A 24,255-nucleotide genomic window follows, 5' to 3' on the forward strand; every position below is an offset into this window, starting at 1 on the left:
CAAAAACTAATTTTTCTTTTGATTACATGTGAATTCATGAATTACAACTAAGCATAAACCAAAGAGCATATCAAACTTTCATCCATGATTGTAACTTACTTCAACAGTTATGCAATTAAAAACCAAATCCTCATCATTCTGTTGGAAGGTACCCTAAAACACAAAAATGACTCAAAAACGACTCTTTTTGGTATTTTTCAAACTTTTTCGAATTTTTCTAGGGTTTTCTGTTATATAACACTAAAACACATCAAAACACTAAAAACACTTTAAAACAGTGAGAAACAACATGTGAAGTGATAGGTGATAAAATCCCACGAATTTCATGCAAAAATAGCTTGTTTACCCCCCCACACTTAAACCAAACATTGTCCTCAATGTTTTAAACATAGATTAACACAAAAACAATCAACTAACACAACTAGCAAACATAACACAAATGGCAAAGTAATAGCAATAAAGAGATAGGTTAGGGACGCAAATCTGGGTTTGGAGTGAAAGTTCCTTCTTCTCATGTTTCAACACATGGGTTGCCTCCCAAGAAGCGCTTGCTTTAACGTCTTTCAGCCGGACGGTACCTCCGTTTAAGCTTGACTAGGTTCCACGGCATGGAGGGGTACCTCCTCCACGACATGCTCCTCAAACATCTCGTAATAGGGCTTCAATCGATGCCCATTCACTTTGAATTCTTGCTAAGTCCTTGAACTTTTGATTTGCACTGCACCATGAGGGAAAACATTAGTGACAATAAAAGGACCAACCCATTTGGAACGCAACTTACCCGAAAACAACCGAAGGCGAGAATTGAACAACAACACTTTCTGCCCAATAGAGAACGTCTTGGCACGAATCATCTTGTCATGGAATGCCTTCGTTTTCTCCTTGTAAATCCGGGCATTCTCATATGCTTCATTTCGGATTTCATCAAGCTCACACAATTGAAGCTTTCTATGTAAACCTGCGGCATCAAGGTCCAAATTGAACGTTTTGACGGCCCAATGTGCACGATGCTCTAACTCGACAGGAAGATGGCTTCCCATAGATGAGTCGAAAAGGTGACATCCCAATGGGGGTTTTGTAGGCAGTGCGATACGCCCACAATGCATCGTTTAAGCGCAAATTCCAATCCTTCCTTGTAGGCCCCACGGTCTTCTCAAGAATCTGCTTGATTTCCCTATTTGAAACCTCGGCTTGCCCGCTCGTTTGAGGATGACAAGGTGTGGCCACCTTATGCGTGACATTGTATTTCTTGAGCAACACCTCGATGGTTCGATTACAAAAATGGGAACCTCTATCACTGATTAGCACTCGTGGCATTCCAAACCTTGCAAAAATGTTAGTTTTCACAAAATCTGCAACCACTCGAGAATCATTAGTTCGGGTGGCTTTTGCTTCCACCCATTTCGACACATAGTCCACAGCAAGCAATATATAAAGAAACCCTTGTGACGAAGGAAAGGGACCCATAAAATCAATACCCCAAACATCAAAGATTTCAACACTAAAAATGGGGGTTTGCGGCATTTGTTGTTTAGGACCAATATTGCCCGTTCTTTGGCATCTATCACAAGACATGCAAAATGTTCTAGCATCCCTAAAGATGGTAGGCCAATAGAAACCACATTCTAACACCTTAAGTGCTGTTCTTTGAGTGCCAAAGTGTCCCCCACAATCATAAGTGTGACAAAAGGTTAGAATAGCATTAAACTCAGAATCGTGCACACACCTACGTATAACTTGGTCAAGGCAATATTTCCATAAATACGGGTCATCCCACACATAAAACCGTGCCTCTTTCTTCAATTTCTCACATTGGTGTTTAAGTAATTCATTAGGAACATGTTTAGACACCAAATAATTCACCAAATCAGCATACCACGGTTCACTTGCCTTGACGGACATCAGTTGCTCATCAGGGAATGTCTCTATGATAGGCACGGCATCCTCCTCATGCACCATACGGCTCAAGTGGTCAGCCACCACGTTTTCACTTCCCTTCTTATCCCGGATTTCGATATCGAAGTCTTGGAGAAGAAGCATCCAATGAATGAGTCGTGGTTTGGCTTCCTTCTTGGTGAACAAATACTTCAATGCTGCATGGTCAGTATAAATAATAACTTTAGTACCAAGCAAATAAGAACGGAATTTATCTAAAGCAAATACAACAGCAAGAAGTTCTTTTTCAGTGGTAGAATAATTCAATTGTGCATCATTTAAAGTCCGAGAGGCATAATAGATAACATGCGGCCTCTTTTCCTTCCTTTGCCCCAAAACAGCTCCTAATGCATAATCGGAAGCATCACACATAAGCTCAAAAGGAAAGCTCCAATCCGGTGGAACTATGATAGGGGTCGAAGTTAGCATTTCTTTGAGGTGATTGAACGCCTTCTCACACTCCTCGTTGAAGTCAAACGCCACATCTTTCTGGAGGAGACGGCAAAGAGGGTTTGAGATCTTGGAGAAGTCCTTGATAAATCGCCTATAAAATCCTGCATGACCAAGAAACGAATGAATCTCTCGAACTGAAGTAGGAGAGGGTAAGTAGCGTATAAGATCTATTTTCGATTTATCCACTTCAATTCCTCTTTCTGAAACAATATGCCCTAGAACTATGCCTTGTCTAACCATAAAGTGACATTTTTCCCAATTAAGCACAAGGTTAGTTTCTACACATCGTTTCAAAATTATTGTGAGATTTTCCAAACAACCATCAAATGAATCACCAAACACACTGAAATCATCCATAAATACCTCAATAATCTTTTCCACAAAATCTGAAAAGATACTTACCATACACCTTTGAAACGTGGCCGGAGCATTGCATAAACCAAAAGGCATGCGACGATAAGCAAAAATACCAAAGGGGCATGTGAAAGTTGTCTTTTCTTGGTCATCCGGCGTTATGACAATCTGATTATATCCAGAATAACCATCAAGGAAACAATAAAAAGAATGACCGGCTAACCTTTCAAGCATTTGATCAATGAACGGCAAAGGGAAGTGGTCCTTCCTTGTGGTGGCGTTGCGCTTCCTATAATCAATGCACACTCTCCAACCTGTTTGGATACTGGTGTGAAAGTTATGTTGACACACAAATTAAACCCTCTTGTTGACAAATGTAGTATGGATAAGTAGGGATCGTTCTTAAACCGGGGATTAGGAGGGATTGCTAAAACACTCTAAACTGACTCAAATCTGTAAAACAAAGTTTAAAATACTAAACTAGACTCAAAGAATGCAAAACTAAAATCTAAAATACTAAAACAAACCAAAAGACTCAAAACAGCAAACAAACACTCAAAATTGTGATGAATCAATGGATGATGGAATGGCTAAGGGGTTCTTCTCCACACATGAAATATATGCAACGTAAATCAATTTCCAGTTATCAATTTAATAAGTTGTGAACCTTGACACTCCAAGTTAATTAGGTCCGCTTAAATTAACCTTCAGATTTCCCTAGAATCATTGAATTGGATGAATATGCATCGCAAACAAATTATTCCTAACAAGTTCTCTATATGAACAGCATGATAAAGATACAAGTTAGAATCATTACGTTCTTTGGAAATCATAAGCATCGACAAGGCATTTGTAACTATGAAAAGCATGATACTCTTGCCAGGAATCTACTTAACACGATCGTGACTAGCGACCTTCACTACTTGCGAATATAAATTCATAACGATTAGGTGAAACAAACTTATATCCTAGCATCAAATTCAAGCATGCAAATTAAGCGTGCACTCTCAATCAACATACAAGAATAAGTTCTAAATCAAACGGTTAAGCAAATTGTATTCACGACTTATGCAACGATAACTGAAAGTAATCAACTTATTTCACATATCTAATCATGGTTTTGAATCCACCCTTAGCCAAAACGAATTTAGCCAATCATACTCAATGCAAAACAAAGATTACATGAATTAGACATTGAAATATAAGATAGAATACACCTAAAATTGTTCAACAACTCAGAATGAAGAGCCAAACAATTGAGTGAATCTGTCCCCTTTCCTTGCTTGCGGCAGATTGGATGTTGGTGGTTCCTGGGCTGTTTTGATGATGTAGAATGGATGGAGGACGTATGGAAGTGTTTAGGGTTGATGGGTGGTGCGGCTAGGGTGGTTTTGTGGCAGAAATTTGGGTGAATGGTGGTAGAATGGGGCTGTTGAAGATGGAGTTCAGTTTCTGGCGTGAATGGTGAGTTTCTGGATGAATGGGCCTGTTTGTGGCTGCACAACATGTTTATTTAAAGGGATTAGGAAATTAAAAACCCTAGGCTAATTAGGTAATCAGGAATTAAGTTTAAAGCTTCTAGAATTAAGGAAACAAATCAGAAAATTAAGGGAAAGGGCAAGGGAAATTCGGCTAGGGTTTAAAACACAAAAGGAAGGTGTTTTAAAGCATAAAAACAGGAAATAGGGAAGAGGAAATGCAAAGGGGGTGCGGCAAGGGTTCAAAAGGGTTCTAGGCTTTTGTTTTGTGTCCTAGAATGCTTAGAAAGTCTTCATAATTGCTGAAACTTTTAGGGACAATTAGGAAAAATCAAACCAAAGTAGGAAACCTTGACTTAACTTTCCTACTTCAAGTAGGAATCCTTGTTGGAGTAGGAATCCTTGTTCTTCTAGGAATCCTCATGTGATTAGGAATCCATCTTCAATTAGGAATCCTTCGTTGATTAGGAATCCTTCGTCGATTAGGAATCCTTCGTCGATTAGGAATCCTCCTTTATGTAAGCACTTTCCTACTTCAACTAGGAAACCTTGTTCAAGTAGGAATCATCATCTTCAAGTCTTCAAATTCGTCCAAACCTTGGCTCCAATTATGTGATAATCATTCCAAACCCAATTTTGCTCCAAAATGCTCCAAAATGCATCTTCTTGCATCCTTTGGCCTTAAAACCTGAAAACACATAAAACTAGCTTAAAAGACTACTTTAACTAAGAAAACACCATGGAAATGCATAAGAACTAGCTAACTAAGGCGCATAAATATGCTCCTATCAGATACGGGTTGGCACAAGCTCATTCTCGGCATTTTTCACCACTGTCACTCCGGACTTCTTTGGAACACATTGCACCGGTGATACCCAACGACTATCAGAGATCGGATAAATCACTCCACAATCAAGCCTCTTTTGTCCCTTCTTGCAACTTGTATTTGTTTCACCAGATTTTTAGCATGTTCATAGCCTCTTTTGTCTTCAAATTAGTCCATCCTCATGCCTCCATGCTTGCACAATCCAATCTTGGCCCAAAAATGCTCTAGAATGTTCCAAATTGCTTCTTTTTGCATACTTTGACACTAAAACCTGAAATTGCACGAAAATAACTTTAAACACTATAATTATCCTAGTTTAGCTAATTAAAAGCAAGCAAACAAGCTAACTAAGTCGTATAAATATGCTCCTATCAAGTGTCCTTGATAATAATAATTTGGTTGTAATGCGTATCCCATTCAATTCAATGAATCTAGGGAAATCTGAGAATTAATTGGTCAATCTAGTTAATTTGGGGCATTGTCATTCATGGTTTGTTGAAAGAGTAATTGGAAATCGAGTCATATGCATATGTTTCATGTGTGGAGAAGGAACCTTCTAACTAGCCTTTCACCATCTTAATTTTCATCAAAACGTTTTTGTCAAAGTTTGTTTTCAAAGTTTCTGTTTTCAAAGTTAAATTCGTCCAAAATCAATCCCCCTTTACTTAGTTGAGTCATAGTAGTTAGAAATCACTTTAGTTTGTGTTTTTAAGTGTCTTAGGTCAAGTTAAAACCAATTTTCGTCCAAGTTTGTGTCTAGTGTTCAAAACTGCCCAGATTGTGGTTTTAAGGCAGTTTTGAGTGTTTTTGGGCTGTTTTGAGTCTTTTGGTTTGTTTTGGTGTTTTAAAGTTTAGTTTTGCATTCTTTGAGTCTAGTTTAGTGTTTTAAACTTGTTTTTACGTATTTGAGTCAGTTTTCAAGTGATTTTGCCATCCCTCCTAATCCCCGGTTTAGAACGATCCCTACTTACATACTTTGCTACAATTGATAAAAAGAGGGTTAATTTGTGTGTCAACATAATTTTCACATCAAATTTTGGCGCCGTTGCCGGGGATTAGCGAAGTTGCTAATACCTTGGATTGTTTTATTTCAATTTGTTGATTTGAGTCCAGATTTTTACTTTGTTTTTGTTTCGTGTTTTTAGGTACTAGTTTATGACTCGGAGCTCTCATCCGGTTCGTGAACACATCTTGGACTTTGACGACGATTTTGAACGAGAGTTGAGAAGAAAAAGGAAGAATCCAAAACCTAGTGAATCAAGTTCAAATTCAGAAGTCGAAGTTGAGATTGAGGAAGAGGAACCCACGGCACTAGTGGGTGAAGTTGAGGCAGTCATGGCACAAGACAATCGTACAATCAAGGAGCTCTCGGCTTCGGGATTGGACAATGCCGCACCCCTATGTATTCAATATCCGGCGGCTGCCCAAGGAAAGACCGAGGAATTCGAGTTAAAGTCAAGTTTGCTCCACCATATTCCGAAGTACCATGGGTTGTCCATGGAGGATCCTAACAAGCACTTAAAAGAATTCGAGGTGGTGTGTTCAAGCATGACTCCAATCAATGTCGACGGGAGTATATTGAAGATGAAGGCTTTTCCCTTTTCTCTCATGGAAAAGGCGAAAGATTGGTTGTATGAATTAGCTCCCGGAACGGTCACATCTTGGGAGAGCATGAAACGAGCTTTCTTGGAGAAGTTTTTCCCAACTTCTCGAGTCATCCTCCTACGAAAAAGGATAAGTGGAATTCAACAAGAAGAAGGTGAGTCTTTTCCTACATATTATGAACGGTTTAAATCTCTTGTTGCTTCTTGTCCACAGCATCAAATGAAGGAGGAGCTTCTGCTACAATACTTCTACGAGGGACTTCTACCAATCGAACGACAAATGCTAGATGCTTCGGCGGGAGGAGCTTTGGTGGACAAGATCCCCACGGCAGCAAAGACTTTGATTGCCAATCGAGCGTTGAACGCTCAAGAATACGAAGGTGTTGGACAAAGAGGCACCCCACGGCAACACCAAGTGAATGAGGTACGTGCCATAACCGAACTTCAAAATCAAATGGCTAACCTTACTACTTTGCTTTCTCAGGTTGTGGAAGGGCCAAAAGTTCAAAATGTAAGTGCGTGTGGCGTATGTTCCATGCAAGGACACCCTACGGACAAGTGCCCACAATTGATTGAGAATTGAGGGTGGGAGACCCTCAATGCCGTGGGCTTTGGGCAGCAATACCAACAAAGGAATGATCCCTTTTCTAACACCTACAATCCCAGTTGGCGTGATCATCCAAATTTCAAATGGCGAGAACCCCAACAAGGCCAACAACAAAGCACGTTTAGGCAACAACCCCCGGGTTTCTATCAAAAGCCGTTTGCACCAAATCAAACCCAAGCACAACCCGCCCAAAAATCAGGTTCTTCTATTGATAATGATCAAATTTTTAATTTACTAACTTCTATGGCGCAGGGCATGCAGACTAGGGACAAGAAGGTGGACGAGTTGGAGAAGCAAGTGGGGCAAATTGCCGAGTTTATGGGACAGTTTCGAGACCAAGGAAGACACCCTAGTTCAACCGTTGCAAATCCAAAAGGGGGATTCGAAACCTCCAAAGCAATTACATTGAGGAGTGGCAAACAAGTTGGAACTGAACCCCAAGCATCCAAAGCAAGTCATGAAGAGGATGAAAAGTTGTAGTTTGAGGAGAACACACAAGCAAAACCCACGGCAAGGAGGGAACCACCTTTACCGCAACCATCTTGCACTTCCAACCCATATAATTCGGCCAAGGTAAGCTCAAAACCGAATTCTTCTAGTTCTATTCCACTAAACGTGCCTTTTCCTAGCAGGTTGAAGCAATCCAAGAAGGAAGAGACCGAGAAAGACATTTTGGAGACGTTTCGGAAAGTTCAAGTCAATATACCTCTTCTTGACGCCATTAAGCAAGTACCAAGGTACGCCAAGTTTTTGAAGGAACTATGCACAACAAGAAGGAGAATTTCGAACAAAGAGGTGGTCCAGGTAAGTGAGAATGTTTCCGCTGTTTTGCAAAGAAAACTACCCCCTAAATGCAAAGATCCGGGTAGTTTTACAATTCCATGCGTTATAGGCAATACTAAATTTGAACATGCTATGTTAGATCTAGGAGCTTCAATTAACGTCATGCCATACTCAATATATGCATCCATGAACTTAGGAGGGCTTAAAAACGATGGTGTTATAATTCAATTAGCCGATCGTTCTAATGCATATCCGAAAGGAGTTTTGGAAGATGTGTTGGTGCAGGTGGATAACTTGATATTTCCAGCGGATTTTTATGTTTTAGAGATGGAGGACTCACCAAATGTCACCCCATTGCCGATTCTACTTGGGAGGCCCTTCATGAAAACAGCACGCACCAAGATCGATGTGTTCAAGGGGACGTTAACAATGGAATTTGATGGGGAGATTATTAATTTTAACATTTCTGAAGCTATGAAATTTCCTAAAGATGATCATTCTTGCTTTTCTATTGATATATTGGATGAATTGGCGCAGGATTATCTTGATATGTTGGAAGACGATCCCCTTGAAACGATGATTGCACAAGGACTTGGCATGAAGCCCAATCTGGCCGTACCTAAGGAGGAGCATGCCGAGCTTGTGGCTGCCTTGGAATCATTGCCCCAACATCGTGGTAAGCCTTCTAACCCAATTCCAATTCCCGTTTCCACTAATACGTTGTTACCTTCTGTGATTCAGGCCCCCGTTCTTGAGCTTAAACCATTGCCGGATCATTTAAAGTATGTATTCTTGGGAGATGAAGAGACGTTGCCTGTCATTGTCTCTTCATCACTCACGGCATTAGAGGAAGAAAAGTTGATTCGAGTGTTGAAAGAGCACAAAACAGCCATTGGATGGACATTGGCCGATATTGAGGGAATTAGCCCTACAACATGCATGCATCGCATATTTCTAGAGGAGGGGGCTAAACCAACTCGAGAGGCTCAACGCCGACTCAACCCTCCGATGATGGAAGTTGTGAAAAAGGAGATTATAAAGCTTCTCGATTGTGGAGTGATTTATCCAATTTCGGATAGCCGTTGGGTCTCACCGGTTCAAGTTGTCCAAAAGAAGTCCGGAGTTACTGTGGTGAAGAATGCCGAGGATGAGCTTGTGCCAACCTGATGCGAAATAGATAAGCACACAAATTAAACCCTCTTTTTGTCAAATTGTAGTAAAGATGTAAGTAGGGATCGTTCTAGACCGGGGATTAGGAGGGATTGCTAAACACTTGGAAATTGACTTAAAAACTCTAAAACAAGGTTTAAAACACTAAACTAGACTCAAAGAATGCAAAACTAAACTTTAAAACACTTAAACAAACCTAAAACTCAAAACAGCAACCTAATGACTCAAAACTGCCTAAAAACCACTTTCTGGGCAGTTTTGAGAACCTAACAAGAACTTGGGCGAATGTGAGTGAAAACTTGAATCAAAACACTTAGAAACACAAATCAAAACACTTTCTAACTAATCTAAGACTTCAAAATAAAGGGGGATTTGTTTTGGAAGAAAATTGAAAACAAAACAGAAACTTTAAAACTAACAGATTGTAAAACGTTTTTGGATGAAAAGGATGGATAAAAGGCTAGTTAGGAGGTTCTTCTCCACACATGTCACACTTGCACACAAAACGATTTTCAGTTGTTCTTCCAATAAATTATGAATACTCAACGCCCCAAATTAACCGTGAATTGCACTAATTAACCCTCAGTTTTTCCACAAGTTATTAGGTTGGATGATTGCATACGACAACCCAAAACATTCCCTACAAGTTCCCTACATGAATTGCATAATAGAGATACAAGCACGAATCATTACGTTCTATGAAAAACATAAGCATTGACGAAGCATTTGTTACTATGAATTGCATGAAACTTATGCTAAGAATTCATTCAACGCGATCGTTTTCAAGCGACCTTCACTACTTGTGATTATAAGATTGTAACTATTAGGTGAAACTCCCTCATAATCTAGCATCATATTCATGCATGAAAACTAAGCGTGCACTCTCAATCAACATACACAAATAAGTTATCAATCAAATAGATGAACGAATTGAATCCACAACTTATGAAATAACAACTGAATGTAATCAAATCATATTGCAAGCATGTACATGGTTTCGAATTACCCCCCAACTAAGGGGGCATAGATTTCATGGGTCCTTTTCCTTCATCTCATGGTTTTGTTTATATTCTACTTGCGGTTGATTATGTTTCGAAATGGGTGGAAGCAAGAGCCACCCGTACTAATGATTCTAAAGTGGTTGCAGATTTTGTTAAGACTAACATTTTTGCAAGGTTTGAAATGCCGCGGGTACTTATAAGTGATGGGGGCTCCCATTTCTGCAATCGCACAATTGAAGCATTACTCAAGAAATATGGTGTCACGCATAAGGTGGAAACACCTTATCATCCTCAAACAAGTGGGCAAGCGGAGGTGTCAAATAGAGAAATCAAGCAGATTTTGGAGAAGACCGTAGGGCCAAACCAGAGAGATTGGAGCTTGCGCTGAAATGATGCATTATGGGCATATCGTACGGCCTACAAAATACCAGTCGGAATGTCCCCATTTCGGCTCATTTATGGGAAACCATGCCATCTTCCGGTTGAATTAGAGCATAAAGCACATTGGGCCATCAAAACCTTTAATATGGACATTGATGCCGCAGGCCTTCATAGGAAACTTCAATTGAACGAGCTTGAGGAAGTTAGGAATGAAGCGTACGAGAACTCTCGTATTTACAAGGAGAAAACGAAGGCATTCCATGACAAGATGATTCGGAGCAAGACGTTCTCTATCGGGCAGAAAGTGTTACTTTTCAATTCTCGCCTTCGGTTGTTTCCAGGTAAGTTGCGTTTTAAGTGGATTGGACCTTTTATTGTTACTAATGTTTTTCCACATGGTGCAGTTCAAATTCAAAGTTTGAAGACGCAACAAGAATTCAAAGTCAATGGACAGCGTTTGAAGCCATATTTCACACCTTTTGAGGAGGAGACCGTGGAGGAAGTCAATCTCCAACCCGTGGGCCCTATTCCAGCTTGATTGGAAGCATTGTCCGGCTGGAAGACGTTAAAGCAAGCGCTTCTTGGGAGGCAACCCATGCAAATAAAGACACCTAGGAAGCTCCGGCATCATAATCAGATTTGCGTTTCTAAACCCTACTCTTTATTGCTTTTACTTTGCCATATTTGTCATGTTTGCTAGTTGTGTTATTTGCTTGTTTTTGTGTGATTCTATGTTTGAAACATTGAGGACAATGTTTGGTTTAAGTGTGGGGGGGTAAACAAAGTGTTTTTGTGTCAAAATTCGTAGGATTTTACCACCTAACATTTCAAAGGTTGTTTTTCATTGTTTTTAAGTGTTTTTAGAAAGTTTTGATGTGTTTTTATGTGGCTTTACCAGAAAATCCGAAAATTCAAGAAAAAAATAGAAAAAGTTTTGAAAAAACCCAAAAAAGAGTCGTTTTAAAGTTGTTTTTGTTTGTTTGTGTCATAGAGTACCTTCCAACACAATGATGAGGATTTGGTTTTTAATTGCATGACCGTTAAAGAAAGTTACAAACATGGATGGAAGTTTGGTATGCTCTTTTGTTTATGCTTGGTCATCGTTGTTGTTTACGAATTCACATATAATCACAAAGAAAAAAAATCAGTTTTTGTAACATGCTTGAAGGAAGTAACTCAAACTAACGCTACAACCTTGTGAGACTTGAGCCTAAACATTCTTTGGAGAGTTAATAATCTGTGAATTTGTTGTTTTCTAAAGTCGTTGCATGATCTCATCATTCTTTGCTTGATTGCTACTTAGAAGGCGTTTCATCATTATAGATCCAAATATTAGAACTCATACCCATTTCATTCAAAGCTTAAAATTGAGTGCATAACATATAACAAGATGAAGTTGTTTAGTAGTTATCACCAGAGCCAAAAAGCCTTCAACCCATGCATGTGTAGGATTAGCCCTTTGAGCCTTATATAGCCTATTTTTGTTGTTAGCCACATTATCCGTACCTAGCCTAGAGTAGGACTATCCATACCCTTGTTCTTAAAGGATAATAAAGCATGACTTAGAGGGAATTCCTTTTGATCAATGTGTGCAGAAAACTAAGTGTGGGGGAAGGGAAAGTTTGTGTGCCAAAAGAAGTAAGGAGGGCGCGGGTTAGACAAAGAAAAACAAAAGAAAAAGAAAAAAGAAAATTCGTAGAAAAAGAAAGAAAAAAAAGAAAAAAGTGTGAAAAGTATGAAAATGAGTTGAAAGAGCATAAAATGAGCTCTAAGTTGTTGGTTGTTGAAGCAAGGGTCCAAAAAGTTGAATTCTGCCCAAAAATCATCCCTAGCCGTATCCCCATCAACCCTAAACCTTTCCCTACCATTCCCCATCCATTCTACACCCTAAATACCACCCAAAACCTGTTCTAAACTTCTCTGCCGCAGCTAGGAGGAAAGGGAAATCATTGATGATCTTGCTGCCAAGTTGGAGCCTTCTAGGTGTTTTCTTTCTTTGGGTTTTAATTTCTAAATTTATGTATCTTTGCTTTGCGAGTATGAGGAACTAAACCCCTCTTAGTTAGGGGGTGATTCGAAACCATGTACATGCTTGCAATATGATTTGATTACATTCAGTTGTTATTTCATAAGTTGTGGATTCAATTCGTTCATCTACTTGATTGATAACTTATTTGTGTATGTTGATTGAGAGTGCACGCTTAGTTTTCATGCATGAATATGATGCTAGATTATGAGGGAGTTTCACCTAATAGTTACAATCTTATAATCACAAGTAGTGAAGGTCGCTTGAAAACGATCGCGTTGAATGAATTCTTGGCATAAGTTTCATGCAATTCATAGTAACAAATGCTTCGTCAATGCTTATGCTTTTCATAGAACTTAATGATTCTTGCTTGTATCTCTATTATGCAATTCATGTAGGGAACTTGTAGGGAATGCTTTGGGTTGTCGTATGCAATCATCCAACTCAATAACTCGTGGAAAAACTGAGGGTTAATTAGTGCAATTCACGGTTAATTTGGGGCGTTGAGTATTTATAATTTATTGGAAGAACAACTGAAAATCGTTTCGTTTGCAAGTGTGACATGTGTGGAGAAGAACCTCCTAACTAGCCTTTTATCCATCCCTTTCATTCAAAAACGTTTTACAATCTGTTTAGTTTTAAGTTTCTGTTTTGTTTTCAATTTTCGTCCAAAACAAATCCCCCTTTATTTTGAAGTCTTAGATTAGTTAGAAAGTGTTTCGATTTGTGTTTCTAAGTGTTTTGATTCAAGTTTTCACTCAAATTCGTCCAAGTTCTTGTTAGGTTCTCAAAACTGCCAGAAAGTGGTTTTTAGGCAGTTTTGAGTCATTAGGTTGCTGTTTTGAGTTTTAGGTTTGTTTAAGTGTTTTAAACTTTAGTTTTGCATTCTTTGAGTCTAGTTTAGTGTTTTAAACTTTGTTTTTATGTTTTTAAGTCAGTTTTCAAGTGTTTAGCAATCCCTCCTAATCCCCGGTCTAGAACGATCCCTACTTACATCTTTACTACAATTTGACAAAAAGAGGGTTTAATTTGTGTGCTTATCTATTTCGCATCAAATTTTTGGCGCCGTTGCCGGGGATTAGCAAATTTGCTAATCCCTTGGATTGTTTTTGTTTCTTTTATTTCACTTTGTTTCTGATTTTGTTTAAGTTTCTGATCTAATTTTGTTTCTTGTTTCTTAGGTACTAGTGTATGACTAGAAGCTCTCAAACGATTCGTGCGAACATCTTGGATTTTGACGACGACTTTGAGAGCAAAATTGAGAAGAGCTAGAAACCAGCAAGAACACCATCCACCCAATTCCGAATTTGACCTTGAAGAAAACGTACAAGAAGAGGAGGAGGTCACGGCAGGGATATTTGAAGAAGTCCAAGGCATGGCGGTGGACAACCGTACACTCAAAGAGCTTTCCGCCTCAGGTTTGGATAATGCCACACCCTTCTGCATTCAATACCCCATGGCTGCCCAAGGTAAGACGGACGAGTTTGAATTAAAGTCAAGTTTGCTTCATCATATTCGTAAATACCATGGCTTGTCCATGGAAGATCCTAACAAACATTTGAAAGAATTTGAAGTAGTTTGCTCTAGTATGACTCCCGTCAATGTTGACGGAAATATCTTGAAGATGAAGGCTTTTCCATTCTCTTTGATGGATAAAGCCAAGGATTGGTTATACGAGTTAGCTCCCGGCACTGTCACTTCTTGGGAGAGTATGAAGAGAGCGTACTTGGAGAAGTTCTTTCCAACTTCTCGCATCATCCTCCTACGCAAAAAGATAAGCAGAATTCAGCAAGAAGAAGGTGTGTCTTTTCCTACATATTATGAACGATTTAAATCACTTGTTGCTTCTTGTCCACAGCATCAGATGAAGGAGGAGTTGCTCTTGCAATATTTCTACGAGGGCCTCCTACCTCTAGAACGTCAAATGCTTGATGCTTCGGCGGGGGGAGCTGAAGGGATTATTTAGAAAAACATGTTCATTTGAATAACATCTATAGCATGCAATTAACAAATTAAAGGCGGAATCATGCTTGTATGCATTCAAAAACAAAACATTACCCATGAAATTCAAAGCCTAGTAGATTGGTGAACCAATAATCAACTCAAAACAAAGTGAGTTGAAATTAATACCTTTGTAGATTCCTCTTTGCATAAGCAAAGGCTAATCACCCAAAGAGATAGGGGCCTTCATTCCTTGCTTCTTAGATCCATGGATTTGGATGGAAGAATAGGTTTCTCCAAGTTCCCAAAATAGGGAACCTCTAAGTCTCTTCACCAAGGTTTGATTGTAGAAGAAATGAGTGACCTTGGAGTAGTAGGATTGCTAGATGTACCCTCCAAGGTGTTAGCTTCTTTAGAGAGAAAATGGAGAGACAATTCTCACCAATTTTCCCCCAAAATAAACCCTTAATAATCTTAATGAATATTTAGTTATAAAGTCATTTATATAGTCACTTCTTTAAGTGACCTAAATAACCAAAACCCTAATTCATCACACTATGGCCGGCCATTTAGGGAATTTTGGGCTTTTGGGCTTTAATGAATCTTCATTCATTAAATTGTCATACAACTTAAGTTAATGGGCTTGACGTTCGAAGCCCATTGGGCCTTAAGGTCCAAAACTATCCCGAAGTCTTTAACGAACTTATTCGTTTGATTAATTAACATATTAATTAATCCTTGCCATAAATAAATGATTAAACCATTTAATCATTCTTACTCATTTTCGTTTAATCTTCAATCTCCACCTTTTATGGTGTGCGATCCATTAGGTTCCTTTTAGCGAGGTAGTGGGCGATTAAAACCATTTTACATCGATTGTGAATTGAAACTATTTTCAATTCTCCCTTTAGTGATTACACACGTTTAGGGCTTCCACAAACCATGAGTGACACCTAGCAGCATATCATGGTTACCCAAGCTAATCAGAAGAGGATAGAGAACCTATTCAGTTTGGGATTACAAATGCAATACGGTCCTTCTCTAATCTAATACTCTTGACCACATTGTTTGGTATGATAGTTTATTTATTCATGTCTACTATCCAATGTGATTCGTGTGCTTATATGATTTCCTTGAATGTGATTTGGAACGCATTCCCTAATCTCATTCATACTCTGGCCAGAGATTCCAAATCATATCATAGAGTATTCTCCCTCAACTGTTTGAAGGTTAGAGATCCCTTGTTGCGCATTCACTTGTCTCCATAGCTAAGTGGCTTAACCCCAACGATGCCGTGGACACCCCGAGAGGGTGACTTTGACATAATCAAAGATCAAGGACTTAACCACAAGACAACTGTGATGCCTCAGGTCAAAGGACTACTTTGCATTATCCCAACCATGAGTTCTCATGTGACATGGAATATAAGAACTCTTCGTTGATCACGTTCAGTGAACTCATTCTCTATTGAGCACCTACGTACTTGTCTTGATGTCACACACACCAATGACTCGAGACTAATCACTCTCCCTGAGAGAAGACATAGTACGTACTGATCTTAACGGACTGTCAACGCCCAATTGACAATCCTATGATCAGGAACGTTTAGGATGTGTCTACGAAAGAATGGTCTCATGAATCTAACTTCATTAGATTACATTCTCCCAATCACATATTCCTTGGACTTTATCGTTTAAGCATATAACATTTATATGAGACGGCTCAAACAATAATGTATGCCCTTTATATGTAAAACTAGATTAGTTTAACATGTGAAATGTCCGTAAAGTATCATCACATGATTGGCTTTAGGGCACATTTCCAACAATCTCCCACTTGCACTAGAGCCAATCAGCTTGGTCATCTTGATGATACCTCTTCTGTAGTCATTTCATAAATAGCTGAATAGTAGGCCTAGGCAGTGGATATCTATGTGTGTTATCCACAGAAGCAACCTTGAGAATAACGACGTCACCATTATACATGATTCTCAATCATGTGGTTCAGTCTCTCATTTGTGTTCGGATCTTGATGAGACCTTGATTCCCAGGCTTGAGCTATCGCCCCATTAGTGTCATACACTTTCTGGTTGGAATCGAATAGAGAGTTCATAAATGAACTTTCCCATCCAAACAACATTGTTGTAAACTTCTATATGGCAATATATCTTGCATTCATAATGGAACACACTAAAGTCATTACTTTAATGTTTCCATCCAAATATCTCTTTAGTCATAATAAAGAGATATTTGTTTATCTCTTCATTCATAATGAAGAAACATCTAATGATGGATCAGATTCATAATCTAATACATTTACGCTTCCATTACGTTACTCTAATTCTTCCTCATTCTTTGAGGAATCTATCCTTAAGTTTTTCTTAAATACTTAAGGACTCACTTGACAGTTGCCACGGTTCTGATCCTGGGCTTGCACTGATATCGTCTTGTACCGTTCTAGGTACAACTCATATCAATGTTTTTCATACAATATGAAATACATAAATCACCTTTCTGCTTATGCATAAAGGATTCAATTTACGCATTATTTCTATGGGAGTCAAAGGGTACGTTCCCTTTGAGAAGGGCAACTTGCTAGTCTCACTAGAATCGTCCTTCTTATTGAAGTTTATCGTCATATGAGAAACTTCCTAGCATCCATTGTCTATTATTAGGGATTGATATAATCCAATTATATCATGAAATATATCATTATAGATTTCCATCCCATGTATATAGACTATATCTCCCATATACATTCTATCTTCATATAATGTATTAAAGTCATAACTTTAACGAAGAAGTATTCTTTTCATTTCTAAAATTAATATATCATATATACTTAAATTTTAGGAACATGATTAACTCCCACTAATCTTTTGTAAAACTCGTAAACAAAAGATTCATTTACATCTTGATGAGAAATCAAACGATTTGATCCTTTTTCCTCATAAAATGCAAATAGCTCCCACTAACTTGCTAAGATCCATGATGGATGGATCTCTACAACTTACATGTCTTGTGATTTATATTTTTGGACATATATTATCAAGACTATCTTAATAATGGTTTCGGAAACCCATATTATGTCAAAACATTGAATCACCATTTTAGTTGTAGCTAGCAATCTTCGAATTAATTGAAACCAAGCCTATCTCAAAGATGGTTTCTTCAAAGTCAACCATTCTCTTTGATTGTAGTTACCTTAAGCTACCAATTAGCTATGAAGGTTTCATTATTTCGAGTCAAATGGTACTTTACCATTTCCTTGAGTATATATCGTATATGCACTCAATGTAGTCATAAGGATTTTCATTCTTATCGACTACCTTGGAGCTTGTGGTATAGGAACTAGGTTGTTATATTTGTTGATTACTATCTTGTCTCTCAAAGAACCCATTCTTTGAGTTCTATCTCTCGTTCATTTGCTTTTAGGCAAATCACATTGTAGAATTACAATGAACTACCCAACAAAACAACATTTGTTAGTTGGTTTATAGAAGCGATATCCAAAAGTTATTTTAAGGATATCCTACAAGATTGTTATCAAACAAATATTGCTTATTAGCACACAACCCCAAATCTTTAACATGCTTAAGATTTGTCTTTCTTTTCCAACTACATCTTATGGAGTCATGAAAATATTGGAAGATCTTCTAATTGACAATCATATTGTTTTAGAAGTATATATCCTATATATGGGTAATAGATAACATCTAACGAACTAAATCTTATTCGAGTTCGTTCTTCTCCTAATGGAGAAATACATTATCTTATGATGCTATTTTCCTTGATATCTTTCAAGGAAACTCATCTAAAGTGTTACCTTTCCTTGGATCAAATCTAAGGAGGTAAATACTTTAGATATCTTACTCATCTATTTACATTTCTTGAATTCTTTGAAACCTTTTGCAAAGTATTCGGACTTGTGTTTATTCAAAATAAACTATAGTCCAACCGAGAGTGATCTTCGGTGAATGTCATATAACATGAGTAGTATTATGTTGTGGACAAGTGCCACTAACATCTAAGTGAATTAACCTCAACAACTTTGTGATTCTTTCTTCTTTCCAAAAGAATAAAGATTCGAACATTTCGCCTCTATACAATTTTAACAAGAAGGTATTGGATCCGGATCTAACGATCCAAAACATCCTTGTTTCACCAACTCGTAACTTATGTTTTAGAGGTATCACAATTTAGTTGGGATTAGTCACTACCTTGCAACCTTTTGGGTTTTAAGCATCATTATATTCTAAATAGTTAACACTACCATATCATCTCTACTATAGAGACAATCAATTAGATTACTATAATCCAATTTCTTTGGTAGTTCATATGAGGAAGTAAGTACTATCTGCTTTCGCAGAGATCTATATCTTATTCACGTTCCGTATGTGAAGCACCTTTTCTTCTCTCATATATCTTCTACTTCTTATTAGTCACACTTTTACAACGATTTGTAAAACATAGTTACTAATATGGAATCATACATTCAAGTAGAAGAACCAACTGTTTTGAACTATTCAAGAACATTTTACAACACCTTCGAAAGGTGTGTTCTTGACACTTGCAAGACATTTCTTGCAAATACCCCTTCCAATGTCCATCCTTTCATAAAGAAAGTTTGTTCCCTTGGAGTTATTTATCTTCTTTATTTGACTTTCACCTTTGACTACATTAGTCATGGTCCCTAAACTCCCACTATCTCTCTTGAAACCTTTTTCAATTGTGTTATACACATCAAACAATTTGGAGAGTATGTGGTTATTGTTCACTACATAGTTTACCATAAACTTAGTGAACCATTAGGATAGGGAAACAAAGGTGAAGTCCTTGCCTAGTTTCCGTCTCGTTAAGTGGTTTAACATTTCAACACTCAATGATTCAAAATCATCATAAGTCCATGTTAATGGACTATTTTTGTCAACCAACCATTATGTTCTAAACATAATTACAAACTTTCAAGAGTTGTACAAGGCAACTCTCATTTCTTCATACAACAATTTGTAAGTGAAGAATCATGGCACATAAAGTGTCCATGCCCTTGTGCTTACTTCTCAAGTTCTTTGTTCAATTAACAAAGAAATAAGCACTAAGTGTTTGTATTGACTAAGGGTTGTTCAAAGCAACTCTTATATCTTCATACAACAATTTGTAATTGAAGAATTATGACATTAAAAGTGTTGTCCTCTTTATGATAGACCTTTTCTAACATATTCTTCTAATGATACATTATCAATAGGAAGATTGTGAGGATGAGACTACTTTGGTACTTTTACAAGCCATTAAAGACAATCTATGGTTTTGTAGTACCAAGTCCGTAAACTAAACGTTCGGCTTTTATTTGTCAAGTGTTGGATAGCGTTTGCAAATATATTGGTAATCAAATACATAACGAATATAAATTGATTGATTTTAAGCCATTTGATTTGGGTCTTTAAATCAAATAGCACCACCCACTATTTTTGGCAAATTCCATATCCCTCATAGGAATTCGAGAGTTTTGGATGAAACTCCTAGTAGGTTATGGGAGGCTCACTATTACCAAGCCCACCTCACGATGATACGATATATGGCTAGCAACAATAATAATGAGAGAGTACGCTTACTCATTTGCAACTCATGCAAGTACCCATCTTATTTGGCCTCTAGAGAATGTAACCTCACAATGATATGATATTGGTTCCATTGCACTTAGTTAAGTTCTTCCCACCATGCTTGGTTCATGAAGGGGTTCAAGAATAGCCTCACAATGATATGATATTGGCCATCCTCGTTGCCTACACTCACCTCATCATATGTGTATGGATTCCTCCTGAGTATAAGCATGCACTTTGTACTCCCCCATGATAGGGTGAAGCCGGTGTACAAGTCATAAACGATTGGATCCCACCACGGTGGAAGGCCACGAAAGAGTGTTCTAAGCACTCTCCGCTTATCAACTTAATATTGGTTTGGTTGAGGGTTTTTGGTCTCATCACATATAAACATACATTTTAATCTCTATTAAAACAATTTTGGTCCTATTACAACTATTGGTCCATATGATTGTTTTAGTTGTACATAATACTCCCACTATGCTTTTAAAACGGTTTTTAAAGCAAGAGTATATGTTACTACTAACATAAGGTTTGCATTCATTTGATGGACTATATAGTTGCCTTAGGGCCTTAGGATGACTATGAACCTTTGTTTAGATTCAACACGAGCCTTGTGTTGAATCTCGGTCTAGGGATGGAGATTGATTTTAGTTACGCGTTTAATCACATTAAGGCGTGTTGTCTTAGGGGCGTTGGACCCAATTACTTCATTTTCATGCATATCATATAAAGCAAGAAAGAAATACTTCAAAGTAAAGGATGAGCTTATGCTCATTACAACATTTGCATAAAACAAATTACCTTAAAGTAAAGAAGGACTTATGCCCTTTTACAACATTTGATCAAATCAAATTACAACCAAAATCTAATCTACACATTCCCATGGTTCAAACAAATTTGAAACGCCTTTCACATAGCTCAATTATATTAGGCTTAGGTTCATAATCATCCTTTAATTAATTAACGCTTTAACTAATTAATTGAATGCAACATTTTCATTTGGTTTTTGTATCCATAAAATTGATTTAAGTGGAGCTAAACAAAATGAAAATCCAATTCTCATTTAAAGAGACAAAACAATTTTGTTCTCATCCTATTTGGGCCATCATGCAATAACCACAACTTTTTGGGCCATATTGCGAAAACATAAACTTTTGGGGTCACTTTGTAAAAACACAAAAGTCACTACTTCATGTAAATACAACTAGAACCCAAAATTTAAATAAATTCAAAACTTCATTAAAGGAGCAAAACAATTTGTCCTTTAGCGTTTTTAGGCCTTAACGTCAAAACGTAAACTTTTGGGTCAAAGTACAAATACACAAAAGTATCAAAACTTTATGTAATTGCATAAAAGCCCCAAAAATACCCTATTTTATTAGGGTGGCCGGTTTTTAGGGATAAAAAGGAGTGGTGGATGTTTTGATTTATTAGTTTTGTCAAAAACAATCAAGTAGTGCTTTCACCTTTCATAAAAATAATATATGTTTTGATGATTGATATTTCTTTCATCATTTATACAAATATTTAACACTTTAAATACTTTCATAAAAATAATATATGTTTTGATGATTGATGTTTCCATCATCATTTATACAAATATTTAACACTTTAAATACATGATAAATCATTTGAAAAACATATATCATAAACTTTATGAAATAAATCAAAACTTTGAATCAAAACACCAAACCTTTTTGTTCTTGGCAAGAACATCAAGAACAATGAAGAACATCCATGAAAAACCCAAATTTTTCCATGAACTTTTTTTTACCCAAAAACATTCCAAAACCATTCTTACTTAAGGGAAATAACATCTAACCAAACTAGGGTACTTAGGGATTCCAAAGAACACATTAAAACACTTTTAACAAGTCAAACAAGAACCCAAAATTCCACCCTTTGGATTTGGCCGAATTTTCCCAAAAGCATGGCACCAAATTTTAGCTCCAATATTCATGCTCATATGAACAACATCTACAACATTTGAGATAGCAAATTTTCCAACAAAATTTACTTTCAAAGAAGCAAGAATAAAGCTTGTAACAATTACAACTTTTAAATCACAAACTTATGAACTACAAAACCCAAAAGGATTCACCAACTACTAGACCTAGGCTCTGATACCACTTGAAGGGATTATTTAGAAAAACATGTTCATTTGAATAACATCTATAGCATGCAATTAACAAATTAAAGGCGGAATCATGCTTGTATGCATTCAAAAACAAAACATTACCCATGAAATTCAAAGCCTAGTAGATTGGTGAACCAATAATCAACTCAAAACAAAGTGAGTTGAAATTAATACCTTTGTAGATTCCTCTTTGCATAAGCAAAGGCTAATCACCCAAAGAGATAGGGGCCTTCATTCCTTGCTTCTTAGATCCATGGATTTGGATGGAAGAATAGGTTTCTCCAAGTTCCCAAAATAGGGAACCTCTAAGTCTCTTCACCAAGGTTTGATTGTAGAAGAAATGAGTGACCTTGGAGTAGTAGGATTGCTAGATGTACCCTCCAAGGTGTTAGCTTCTTTAGAGAGAAAATGGAGAGACAATTCTCACCAATTTTCCCCCAAAATAAACCCTTAATAATCTTAATGAATATTTAGTTATAAAGTCATTTATATAGTCACTTCTTTAAGTGACCTAAATAACCAAAACCCTAATTCATCACACTATGGCCGGCCATTTAGGGAATTTTGGGCTTTTGGGCTTTAATGAATCTTCATTCATTAAATTGTCATACAACTTAAGTTAATGGGCTTGACGTTCGAAGCCCATTGGGCCTTAAGGTCCAAAACTATCCCGAAGTCTTTAACGAACTTATTCGTTTGATTAATTAACATATTAATTAATCCTTGCCATAAATAAATGATTAAACCATTTAATCATTCTTACTCATTTTCGTTTAATCTTCAATCTCCACCTTTTATGGTGTGCGATCCATTAGGTTCCTTTTAGCGAGGTAGTGGGCGATTAAAACCATTTTACATCGATTGTGAATTGAAACTATTTTCAATTCTCCCTTTAGTGATTACACACGTTTAGGGCTTCCACAAACCATGAGTGACACCTAGCAGCATATCATGGTTACCCAAGCTAATCAGAAGAGGATAGAGAACCTATTCAGTTTGGGATTACAAATGCAATACGGTCCTTCTCTAATCTAATACTCTTGACCACATTGTTTGGTATGATAGTTTATTTATTCATGTCTACTATCCAATGTGATTCGTGTGCTTATATGATTTCCTTGAATGTGATTTGGAACGCATTCCCTAATCTCATTCATACTCTGGCCAGAGATTCCAAATCATATCATAGAGTATTCTCCCTCAACTGTTTGAAGGTTAGAGATCCCTTGTTGCGCATTCACTTGTCTCCATAGCTAAGTGGCTTAACCCCAACGATGCCGTGGACACCCCGAGAGGGTGACTTTGACATAATCAAAGATCAAGGACTTAACCACAAGACAACTGTGATGCCTCAGGTCAAAGGACTACTTTGCATTATCCCAACCATGAGTTCTCATGTGACATGGAATATAAGAACTCTTCGTTGATCACGTTCAGTGAACTCATTCTCTATTGAGCACCTACGTACTTGTCTTGATGTCACACACACCAATGACTCGAGACTAATCACTCTCCCTGAGAGAAGACATAGTACGTACTGATCTTAACGGACTGTCAACGCCCAATTGACAATCCTATGATCAGGAACGTTTAGGATGTGTCTACGAAAGAATGGTCTCATGAATCTAACTTCATTAGATTACATTCTCCCAATCACATATTCCTTGGACTTTATCGTTTAAGCATATAACATTTATATGAGACGGCTCAAACAATAATGTATGCCCTTTATATGTAAAACTAGATTAGTTTAACATGTGAAATGTCCGTAAAGTATCATCACATGATTGGCTTTAGGGCACATTTCCAACAATCTCCCACTTGCACTAGAGCCAATCAGCTTGGTCATCTTGATGATACCTCTTCTGTAGTCATTTCATAAATAGCTGAATAGTAGGCCTAGGCAGTGGATATCTATGTGTGTTATCCACAGAAGCAACCTTGAGAATAACGACGT

The 24,255-nt window shown here is 37.5% G+C and overlaps 1 protein-coding gene across 1 annotated transcript in view; it reads right to left on the reverse strand.

The window, feature by feature from the left end:
- Positions 1-692: 692 nt before the first annotated feature.
- The window catches only part of LOC126625456 (uncharacterized), a gene marked incomplete at its 5' end in the record, with an annotated part of 106,106 nt that continues 82,543 nt past the window's right edge, over positions 693-24,255 (reverse strand). Inside the window, 2 exons of the mRNA XM_050294548.1 lie at positions 693-718; positions 2,052-2,935. Of these exons, the coding sequence (XP_050150505.1) occupies positions 693-718; positions 2,052-2,935 (910 nt within the window). The remainder of the gene's footprint in view (positions 719-2,051; positions 2,936-24,255) is intronic.

Source organism: Malus sylvestris, chromosome 6 (genome assembly GCF_916048215.2).
Source record: "Malus sylvestris chromosome 6, drMalSylv7.2, whole genome shotgun sequence".
Lineage (NCBI taxonomy): Eukaryota > Viridiplantae > Streptophyta > Magnoliopsida > Rosales > Rosaceae > Malus > Malus sylvestris.